At 35.0% G+C, this 11700-nt stretch overlaps 1 protein-coding gene across 4 annotated transcripts; it reads left to right on the top strand.

The window, feature by feature from the left end:
• Positions 1–4467: 4467 nt before the first annotated feature.
• On the top strand, positions 4468–11276 carry LOC121745257 (VIN3-like protein 1). Of its 4 annotated transcripts, none has more exons than XM_042139096.1 (5): positions 4468–4879; positions 6187–6262; positions 9163–9643; positions 10203–10507; positions 10590–11276. In XM_042139096.1, the coding sequence occupies exons 3-5, from the start codon at positions 9255–9257 to the stop codon at positions 11060–11062; spliced, it is 1167 nt and encodes a 388-aa protein (XP_041995030.1). In that variant the 5' UTR covers positions 4468–4879; positions 6187–6262; positions 9163–9254; the 3' UTR covers positions 11063–11276. The 4 variants fall into 4 exon arrangements, with proteins under 4 accessions (XP_041995030.1, XP_041995037.1, XP_041995047.1 ...); XM_042139103.1 differs by having other exon boundaries at positions 7010–9643; XM_042139113.1 differs by having other exon boundaries at positions 6187–9643; positions 10593–11276.
• Positions 11277–11700: the final 424 nt, after the last annotated feature.

Genomic DNA, 11700 nt, shown 5'->3' with positions numbered 1-11700 from the left:
GTGGTCTGGTATTGAAGATCATCGTGGAGAAGGCGCAAGCAATCGACGATTCTTTGGAGAATCAACGAGGTAAATTGGCTAACTCCGTAGAATTCATGTTTAGGATTTATATTCTATGAGCATGAATTATTTGCGTTCTAGCATGAAATTTTGTGTTGACATGTGAATTGATTAATCCCGTAATCTGTCAAATAGATCATACGTCTGATTTATTTGTTTGTACAAGTCTTCCGCTGTGCAAGGGGCTATAAAACCCCAACAAAAACACGAAAACCAGGCATCGACCACAACCAATTTTGTTTCTGATCCAGACGCCAGATGCTTAATCCACTCCGGATCTAAGCATTCCGAACCAAACAACCAACAAAATCAACTCCATAACTTCCGATTCAACAGATCTGCCCCGATCTACACAAGCTTCCAACAATTCTACTCAAACTCAATAAACCAACGCGAGAAACAAACATCCAGTTCAGCAACTACGTCAAACTCAAAACAATTTGCATCCATAATCGAAATCAACAGCAGTAAAGTAAATACGGAAACAGAAAATGCATAGATAACGAGAATTCAACAGAAAACAAGGCCGAGCTTCGAACAACGAAGCTCGGTGAAATTCATGACGACAAATAAAACGAAAGCAAAAATTGTATCTTCGCCCTACACAAGGACGGTGTTACCCAACATCAAACAGCAAATGAAATGACCCGAACCCCTACAAATTCCCGAACAGTCCCCCCAAGTGTGTGGAAGTGAGTGAGCTAAGAGAGCAAAGAGCAAAGTGCCCAAAAAAAAGGTTCTCCTCCTTGATTGTATGCTCTCTTCCTTATATAGGTGCGTTTGATCTTCTAGAAGCCTTCGCAGAAATCTTCATTCTGCCCTTCAACTTCGTGATCTTCTCCGTCTAGTCATTTTTCTCCACAATGCTCACTTATTCGCCAGATTCCTTGGGTCATGCAATTGTCCTCTCTTCTTCCTGGACCTGGTGAACTTTCTACACACCTAGCTTAAAAAGATGTGTTAGACCCCGTAAATGCATGAATACAACCTTTTAATCAAAGCATGAAATTAGCCTTATCACCCATTATTGACCCAACCCAATAAGGTCAAAACTCAACCCAACCCGAAATCATCAGGTTCTTATCGTGTCCCAACCCAACGGGTCCGTGTCGGGTTCGTGCGTGTTATCGTGTACCCAAAAAAAGTCATACTCTCTGTTAATGATAGTAAGTTAGCTTGACACGACACGATAACGACTAAAACATGATATTATTATACGATTTAAACATGATATTACATGATAAAATAAAAAATTACCAAATTAAAATAGTTATTTTCTTAATCAAAATAATAAAATTAAAGTAGAGTAATATTAAATCTAACTAATAAAAATAAATAATTAAAAAATAATAATTTTTAATAAAATCTAAGCATAATATTTTCTTAAAATTCATAAATAATTAATTAATATTTTTTAATTAATTAAATTATAATAAAATTAAAGTATATTATTTTTTAATTAATTAAAATTAAAGTGTAATATTTTTTTAATTAATTAAACTTAAAGTATAATCTTTTTTAATCAACAAAAATAACTAAAATTAAAGTTTAATAATTTTTTAATTAAAAAAAATAATTTTTTTTCTTAACGTATAACCCAAACCCGACCCGACCCAACTTATTATCTTCAGGTTCTTATTGGGTCGACCCTATAAGGACCCAAATCCTAAACGTGTGTGTTCGTGTCGTGTTAATTTCGTGCGGGTCCCTATCGTATCAAAAATTGCCAGCCCTAGGCATAACCGTTAGTTTTTTTACGGAACCGTAAAAAATGGACCACTCCGACGAGTATTTCATTTGTTATGGACTTATTTTTAAAAAATGAATGTTTTGGACCTAATTCGTATTTTGTTCATATGTTTAGGACCAAAATTGAACTTTACTCTTTTGAATTTTATAATATTTCAGAAATTATAATTAGCTACATTAATCAAAATCGGCTTATCCGGTCACAAAATCGTTAATTCACGGTTGACCGTTAAAATTTGATGGAATTGTTAAAAAAGAACGGGATCAACAACGATTTTGCTTGTTATGGAGCCGATTTTCAAAAAGTGAATATTTTGAATCAATTTCGTATATTGGGCTTTTGGTCATATGTTTAGTACCAATTTTGACATTTGGTCTTCATTGTAGCAATGTACCACCAATATTGAAATTACGTTCACCATAAATTTTTTTTAGTTTACTCATCTTGATTTTGTACTAATTTACTACCCTATGATATTGATTAAGTTATCTTTAGGTACCAGAGATGTTAAGTAATGAGGAAATGTACAAAAATGCTCTTCATAACTTTTGAGGTCCTCGCCCATTCGCACGGCCCCATCTACTCTCTCAAGCTCGGCAACAAGCTCAACGTTGCATCACCTCGCCGGAGCTCGCGAAGGAGGTCCTCAAAGTTGGGAATAACAATAAATAAAATAGTCACTGATAAGTTTGAATCGATTTAAAAAATTGATTCACTTAAAAATGAGAATAATAAAATTGACTACTACAACTACAGAAAGAGAAGTAAGAGTGATACTATGTGAGAATTGAGAAACAAAAAATGGGTGAAGTATCTGGAAAGAGCTTCACACCGGAATCATTTCCGGGGTATTATTCGGAAATTGGGATTGTGTGGGAGTTGATAAAGGCGCCATTGATAGTGTCGTTGCTGACGATTTGTGTGTACATTTGTCTGGCGATGTTCATCATGGTTTTCATGGAGAGACTTTACATGGGTTCATCATCGTTTTGGTTAAGCTATTCTAAAAGAAACCAGAAAAAAAAATACAAATGGGAGGCCATGGAAAACGATTTAGAATAGAAGAGTGCCGCTTTCCCTATGGCTCTCGTTCAAATCCCCTTGTTAAACGAAAAAGATGTTAGGGAGATTTACTAAATGTGAACAATTGGATATCCTGAAAGACAGTGAAACACTTTCAGATCAAATCAATTTGGTGGTTCTACCAATATTTAATCGGATACAATTCAGGTTTGTAGAAGATTCGTATGTTGATGTTTCGATCATACTTTCAGCTCGACCCCAGCCAGGGGCTCTGCCCCTTGGACCCCGCTACTCGGGGGCGCTTCCCCCGAACCTCTGTCTAATCATAATGAATTCAAACAAGCGTGCACTCCGCACTTCCAAACTTATATGACGTCTCATTATGATAATATTGATCAATCAAGTTAATCCAATTACACTAAAATAAAGTATCTCGTCTATAATTAACCTTCTTTTTGTCTGTAATGATGAAATCAAATCCATCGCAGGTTCACAAGATTTCAATTGAGCTGCTTCTAATTTATCTTGTCCTGTTGATAGGCTTGTCATTCAATAGTCATAATAAATCGAAGCTGCCGGAATCCGACTGCCAGCGACAGAGAGTGCGATTTGGGGAAGAAGGAAGGACAGGAGAGAGGTGGAACAGAAGAAGAGAGGGTGGAAGTCGTATTTTTTTAAATTTCTATTTTTTAAAAAAATTTTATTATATTTTATTTTAATTAATTATGTATTAATATATTAATTAAGTCAAAATTTCACTAATTTAAGGTTAACCGTTAGGTTTTTACGGAACCATAAAAAAAGGACCAATTCGGCGACATTTTCATTTGTTTTGGATTTGATTTTCAAAAGATGAATGTTTTGAACCAAAATCGTAAATCGGCCATATGTTTAGGACCAAAATAGTACTATACTCTTTAAAAAAATTGAAAAATGTGCCAAATTATTTGAAATATACCAAGTTCATTGACTTCTTATGATAAATATTTTTTCAATGACCACTGTCCGGGAATATACAAACAACAATTTTGGGAGAATACATCAAAGTTCTTTTATCATTGAAAAATAAACATAATACTCCCAGCGCCATTTTTGCATTAAATCAGATCGTAGGTTTTTCAACTGGAAACATTTCCCGAAATCAGAGGGACTATGAATATAAGAGTTATTTGCCTTTAAATACATGAATTTTGAGTTTTTTCTGATTTTTTTTCCAAAAAAATTAAAATTTGAATATAAATACATTAACTTTAGATTTTTCTGATTTTTCCCATAGATCAAAATCAATACACATATGGCAAATTAAAGTTTATGTGGCAATCAAAACTACACTAACATGTTTATATTAATTAAAAAATAGTAAAGTTCAATTTTAGTTCTAAATATATGATCAAAATATAAATTTAGCCCAAATATTCATTTTTTGAAAAACGGATCTATAATAAATAAAAATGTGGCCGAAGTGGTCCTTTTTTAAAAGTTTTAGGAAATAATTAGAAAAAATTAAAAATTTATGTATTTACATGCAAATAAGGTAACATATACTCGTATGTTTAACACGCTACTTTGTGGAAACAGTATCTTTATATTTTGAAAGCGTTATTCTGTTTTTATTATTAAGTGGAGGCTGGAAACAGAAATTATTTTTTGATTGGGTTGAGTCGGAAGATGGGTGCAATGCTAAAATTGAAAGGGATTTGAGAGTTTAGAAGTTAAGGTCTCTTCTTTTGGCTTTGAAATAGAGCTACTAATTTGGTGATAAGGGGAATAGTTACTGGTGCTTTGGATAAATTATGCGTTTTGTGCTCCAATCCATACCAAGATATTGACCATCTTTCTTATGTGCTCTTGCAATTTCTATGATCACCTTTGGAGAAACTCTTATGGATGGCTCGACATTCAAATGGCACGCTCTGAACCACTCAAATCCCCAACTCTACCTTCCTCAAACCCTAGAAGTGGTTCCAGATTGGAGAATGGTCAACAATGTCACTGTGCAGCGAAGATGGAGAAGTGGCAAGGCAATTCGCAAGAAGATGGACATTAGTAATCACCAAATCCCTTAGCTCCCACTCATTTTCCTCATTTTCAATTTGTAGGATCATAGTATTTGTTATATTATTATTGTTGTTTTTGTTAAATTCTTATGTGTAGTTTTCTTCGGGAAAATGGAGAAACTGAGACTCCTTTATCAACTACTACTATGCAATTAAGTTGTTATCTGTGTGCAAATACACTTTCTGATGTGTGGTACATCTCAGTTCTTGTTAGACAGAATGCTCAATTTCGTCCAATTTCCTTTCTAGCCTTTGTTATCCTTATTATAGGACACTGATCTGTGGCTGCTGCTTCCAAGACTAATAGAGAGAATTACTCTTGCTGTTTTGGTTGTATAACATTGTTGTCTCTTGCTCGCTTCGGTACCTAGTCTTGTGTAAGTTTGTACTCACTGTTGTTTACAATAACCGTTTTGTTGAAGTTTCTAGTTTCTTCCAGAAGGAGCCTAAGCTGCTTAGTTCGGTCCTTACTGATTTATTGCATCACTAGTCACGCACTATGATACGACTAGACGGTCTATCCTTTCCAAGACCCATGGCTCAGTTAGTGCTAGATCAGGCTGTCATTTTTGTAAAATATATATGGATGGTTGCCTTGATGAAATTCCTAATTTGTTAGAACTTCGAGAAAGAATAGAGCCGACGTGTTGAATGTATAGGGTATCTGTCGCACAGACGTGGTTGAGGGAGTATGATTGAAAATCTTGAATATGAGGCAGCCATCTGTTGGTCTGTTGTTCTATCATTAGGCATCGGTGTAAGATTTGAACTTACATTTAAAATTCTATTTAAATTAGTAATTGAGTAGATGGGACTTTTAATTGAGACTTCATAACATAAAGTCGAGAGTTTGTAATTTGTATCATTACGCACAATATAGCAGTTGAAAGCTAGTTTTTACGAGCTCATTTGAAGTAGATGAAAACAGGGCATGAGTATATGTGTGACTACATGAGCTGAGTGTTTATGGGTATTAATAGAAATGATCATATGCAGTCAATCCACTCAAAAGTATAAGCACATTCCATGATGTGCATATGTAGTCATGTGTTTCTCAATATTCATTTGTATCCATTAACAAAATGGATCATGGATTTCGTTTTCTAATCTGAAGTGGACACATCTGTATATCTATGAATTTATGTTACATATGCATATTCATGATTGTTAGGCTATTAGTACGTAGCCATGACACTGATACTTGATATAATTCAACATGTATCTGAAGATTGCATGGTGGAAGACGAATTCATAGCAGCCTAAATTTTTTTTCTTGTTATTATTACTGCATTTCAGGTAATACTCAAATCACATATATAAAAAGTGTCCAGAAAAGCACCCACTCTATGCAGACAAGTAAAATTATGCGGAGGTATGTAACTTTTGTTTATGCAGCTCATTGTCTTTTGTTTCTTTTATTAGTATCAATGAATGTTCTTCACATTTTATATCATTTATCCTTGAACAGTTACAAGATGCATTGTAAATATTTTATAACCTTCTAGCTCTAATGGTGGATGCTTATATATGTGTGCACAATGGTTTCTTTATTCAAACTTTTCCTCTACTTCAGGGAAATGAGGCGAAAATTGAAAGATATATTCACTTGTCATCTTATTTTATTTATTCATTTGGTTGATTTGCCATAACTTTTAGCAGGAAATGGTATGCTTATCTAAGCATCCCGAGCAGATATATCCTAAAAAGTTGTAAATGTGATGAGAATGAAACAGTTTTTTTTAGTTCAGAAAATTTATCCGATGAATTTTTAGGCAAGTATATTTTCAATATGTTCTATTGTGGTTCGTAAAATGTGATTTTTCATGGCAAGTAAAATGCATCTTATACAAGCTAAGATCTTGAGGTTTATGCATTTTACATTAAAGCTCCTGCTGAATGTAGAATGCAAATGACTGTTAAGTTAAAGGAAAATTCTTCATTACATGCTTCACAGTTGGTCATTATCAAATTACTTCACACATGAAGTACATTCTTCACACTTTCGCAGTATCAATTAGTTACAACTAAGTTGAAAAAACAAGAACAACTGAATGTAAAGTCTATTAACCAGTGCTTGGCTTGCTTTTAAAGATATTCTGACTTTTCAGATTCATATCAGGACACACATAAAGGTATCCACCTAATGAAGGTTCCCTCAACAAATTATCGAGTAACATTTTCACAAGCTTTTCTTCGCATTGTTGAGGCGAAATGTTTGCAAAGTTAAACTGAAAAAAAAGAAGAAATGTCTACATATTCCAAAATAGAGCACATGGCTAGATATTCAGATTCAACCAGAAAAGCGTGAAGGTTAGGGAATTTATTCACTAATGAAAATCTAGGATTTGATATTTACATATAATCGCCAAGGTAGAACAAGGAATTGTTTTTGTGCCGAGTGTCCGGCATTCAGCTCCATGAAAGGAATTCTTCTAATTTTCGATCTTCATAGAATGTTAAGTGTCTCTTATTATAGTTGGATTTCTCAATCAACGGTAGGAAATTCCTTGAAATTCTTGTCATGTTAGGATTAGTGTAATTTCTCGTTTCCATGATAAGCTACATTATTAGACTAAAATGCTCTATTATTTTACTAAAAAAAGTACATTATTAGCTAAGTTACATTATTAGACTAATAATCTACATTATTAGATTGCACGTGGCATTAATCTAACCGTTAGATCACAAGATCCAATGGATAACAAGTGTTTTGATTTTGAACAATATTTGCAAGTTGAAAATGAATACATCCCTATATATATATATTTATGTTTCTTCATATATATCTCCAATTATTTAGATAGACTTTATATGGTAGGTAGATCCTTTTATTTCAGGATTAGATTAGTTTCTACTTTCTCTCTATATATATGAGTATTTCTAGTTGTGTAATATACATAGAACATCGTTTCTCCAATATATGTATTCATATTGATTGTATGCATTTCTTTCCATTTCACAATGTATGTATTCCTTATTGTCACGATTTGTCTTTTCCTATTGATTGTAATCTATAATACAAAAAAGCACATATACTAAAAATACCTGGCAATAAGTATTAAATTAAGCAAAAGTGTCCGTTACGTTGACTACTTGTGAAATCTCCTTAATACAAATGTTAAACTCGTAGAATTTGTGTTTTCCTTTCTGGACTTTAAAAACCCTTCTTGGATTGTCATATACTAACATTACTGTGAAGCACCTATATAAGCGAACCTTTCCCTTTCATCTTAAGGTCTTCAAATCGCGTTCTATCAAGTGTTCACTTCTTTAGCTTAAAACCTTTCATTTTCAAAAGATTATATTCCGAGTATTCCCATATCAAAGAGATCAGCTTTCATTCTGATTCATCCTTTTGAGGTAATATATGAATATAGTTCTTGCTGATTCTTTCTTTCGACGATTCAATGAATTTTAAGTTCAATTGTATCTGCATACAAGATTTAGGTATAATTAATCATATTTATCGGGTTGGATGATATTATCTGTTCTTATGGATCAAGTGTTGACTGACATTCATGATTCAAAATGGTTGAATGAAGTTGTGAAGTTGAATTAAATGTGTTTGATGGAATTTTCTTCAGTGCGAAGAATTGCTATATGTGAGGCTATATAGAAACCAGAATTTTAGTATTGTTGGACATTTCCTTTTTCAGGCAAGTAGAAAGATTCAATGCCAAACATGATGTACATGACTATTTTCATTGCTAGTTTTTCTAGACATGAGGGATTAATATATGATAGAAACAAATATCAGTTTATGTCCCTACTTTTGAGCTATATTTCAATAATGTTCCAACATTTGATAAATTACAAACCGACACCAATCTTTCAGCATTTTCACAATTATCTCCTAAGGTATCACCTGAAATTCCATATGGCACTCTGGGTCTGAGATTTTCATATGGCACTCCGGGTCAGCATTTTCAATAATTTTCCAACACATGTAAATGCAGTTGTTAATTCCACGTGCATCCACTGGTGTGCTATTTGAGATTTCAGGTCCAGGGTAAGGTTGTGGGTTTCAAATATGCAATGACTGCAGAATTGGATAGTTTATTATTTAGAAGTAAAAAACATTGATTGGAAAAAAAACTTTATTTTTTATATACATATTCTTCTAGGATGGTGTTACAGCATCACAACACACCAAACTTGGCTCCTTAGCAGCTAGAACAATTTAGGTTCCCCTAAAAGAATGTGTAATTCTATATCCTTATACTTTGCCTGCCCTTATTCTGTCCTAATACTTGATATGTCATGTGCCACAAGTGACCCAAGAAGTCTTGAGATCTTCTCCAGAAGGAGTTACCCCACAGTTAATTTGGGAAGGGAAGGTGCATTAAGCATAATTATAGCTCGAAATGGCTGAAGAAGTTCCAAGGACAACGAATAATCAAGCTTTGAAGCGGTTGTCTTCAAATCAAGAGGATTGGGATTCAATAGAGCGAAACAAGAGAGGAAAAGGCTCTTTTCTGAAGCCACAAGATTCTAGTTTGTCGATCTGCAAAAATCCTGCATGTGAAGCAACAGAATCCACTGTTCCCGGGTTTTGCAAGAGGTGTTGTTGCTGTATTTGTTGTCGATTTGATAACAATATGGACCCAAGCCTTTGGTTGAAATGCACACCTGAGTCTGGTTCAGAAGGTTCCTGTGGCTCTTCCTGTCATGTTGAGTGTGCTCTCCGAAATGGGATGGTCGGGAATGGCTCTTATACTTGTGCTACATGTAGTAAAGTTTCCTCAATAATTGGGTAAGATTTTATGTTTCAATGTTTTCTTACAATAACGTAACTTTCCTCTTTTTTCAGACATAACTAATATGAATGAATATAGAAATGGTCTTTCTCATTCCATCTTTGTATCACATCCGGGACCTTGGTCATAGTTGTAGTAGTCTTACTAGTAGGAGCTATCTTTGGTGGGGAAACCACAGTAGTTTTCTCACTTAAGTCTTTTTGTTTCACCTTGCCCTTTTTTGTGTGTGCGGCGTGCGTGTGAAATAAGTGCACAGGAAATCATAGTTAGCTCATATTTGTGCATGAAAACTGCAATTATGTGCATGGTCGTCTTCTTAACAGCAGGTCTGGTAAACCGTAAATACATTAGTATTTATTTTTTGTGTTCCAAGAATCATCATTGTGCTTCATAAATACTTACCTTTCAGAGGCAGACTTTACAATTTGTAATTAGCTTATCTCCATATTTGGAGTTTTGTAATCTTAATGGTCAGACTACTTTCTCTTACACCTAACTAGTTTTGTGACTTCACACTTACCTTATACCGGGCTTCTTGATCTGAATGACTGGCAGATTCTGGAAGAAGCAGTTAGAGATAGCTATGGATTCCAACCAGGCTGATATCCTATGCTATAGGATATTCTTGAATTACAGGCTCCTCAAGGGTACATCCAGGTTTTTTGAGCTCCAAAAGTTCATTGAAGATATGAAGGACGCGTTAGAGAAGGAGTTGGGTCCAATCAGTGAAGCAGCGGTCAAGTTTTCCCGTGCACACGCCGGAAGACTTAACAGTTATGTGCAAGCTCTGTGCAAGCTTGCTATTCAAAAAGCTGAAGAACTTCAGACTTCAAATTCCAGCTCACTTTTAAATCTCAGTGGTATGTACACAACATATCTTTAGCATATCTCCACGTTGAAAACTAAAACCTCGTTAATAAGTAATCTCCGTTGATCAAACAGCAGAGGATTCGGTCTCTAATTCCGTACATCGATACAAGAACAGAGCAGATATCAAATCAGATTCTAGAGAGAAGCTTGTCCAAAAAAGAGGAAAAGAGCCTCAAAGCGGGACAAAATGCATGGGAGTCGGAGGTGTTGAGGCCGAGACTCTAAAGGTTAGACTGACACTTCCTGACCTGAACGAGGAGTTTCAAGTGCCCGATACAAAGACAAGCACAGCAGCAGTGGAGAAGAGCGAAGGATTGGATGAGGACTTTGAAAACATTGTGAGGATCATCCGGGGGCTTGAGCAGGGTGGCCATGTCAGTATGGAGTTCAGGTTGAAGTTCCTGACATGGTTTAGCTTGAAGGCGAGGGAGCATGAACGTCGAGTTGTCAGAACGTTCATGAAGACTATGATCGATGACCCAAGTGGTCTTGCTGGGCAGCTAGTGGATACTTTCTCAGCAATCATAATAGGTAGCAGACCTTGAAAGTTATTGCTTTTAGGGTCTGCTGTTTGAGAACCCTTTCTTTATGTATTTAAAGCAACGGTAGTTGGACTGAATTCAATGCCTTTAGGGTCTGCTGTTTGAGAATCCTTTGCCTATTTTTTTGTACATTTTATTCTTCTTTTGTTTGGTCTTCTTCGCCTGTTAGGTACATTTATTTATGCTGTTTGAGTTAGTTCGCTGTTTTTATTGTTTTCATGTTGCATTTCACCGTTAATTGACGGTGCAGTGGTGTATCCAAGATTTTCGATGCAATAAATAATTATAGAGGTATAGAGAGTAATTGATTATAAAAATCAAAACAGAAAAAAAGGAACAAAGCATCAAATTATAGTAGCAGGATGGATGGTAATGCAGCTTCATAAATCTGATAAATGCATCATGATGATGAAGAAAACTAAGGTTACACTATGCATTGCTGATGAAAACAGACAACAAAGCACAAGGGAAGAACCTCATCTGTGAGATTTCGCCTCAGAATCCTCTGTTTCTCAATAGCCATTGATACAAGCAAGCAAGCTCGGACTCACTATAATCCGCCAAGTCGTCCACCAACCAAAGGCCATAGTCACGAAATCGAAATCGAAATCGAAATCGAAATCGAAATCGCTTGGTCCTCT

Source organism: Salvia splendens, chromosome 1 (genome assembly GCF_004379255.2).
Source record: "Salvia splendens isolate huo1 chromosome 1, SspV2, whole genome shotgun sequence".
NCBI lineage: Eukaryota > Viridiplantae > Streptophyta > Magnoliopsida > Lamiales > Lamiaceae > Salvia > Salvia splendens.
This window is presented reverse-complemented; position numbering and strand designations above follow the sequence as displayed.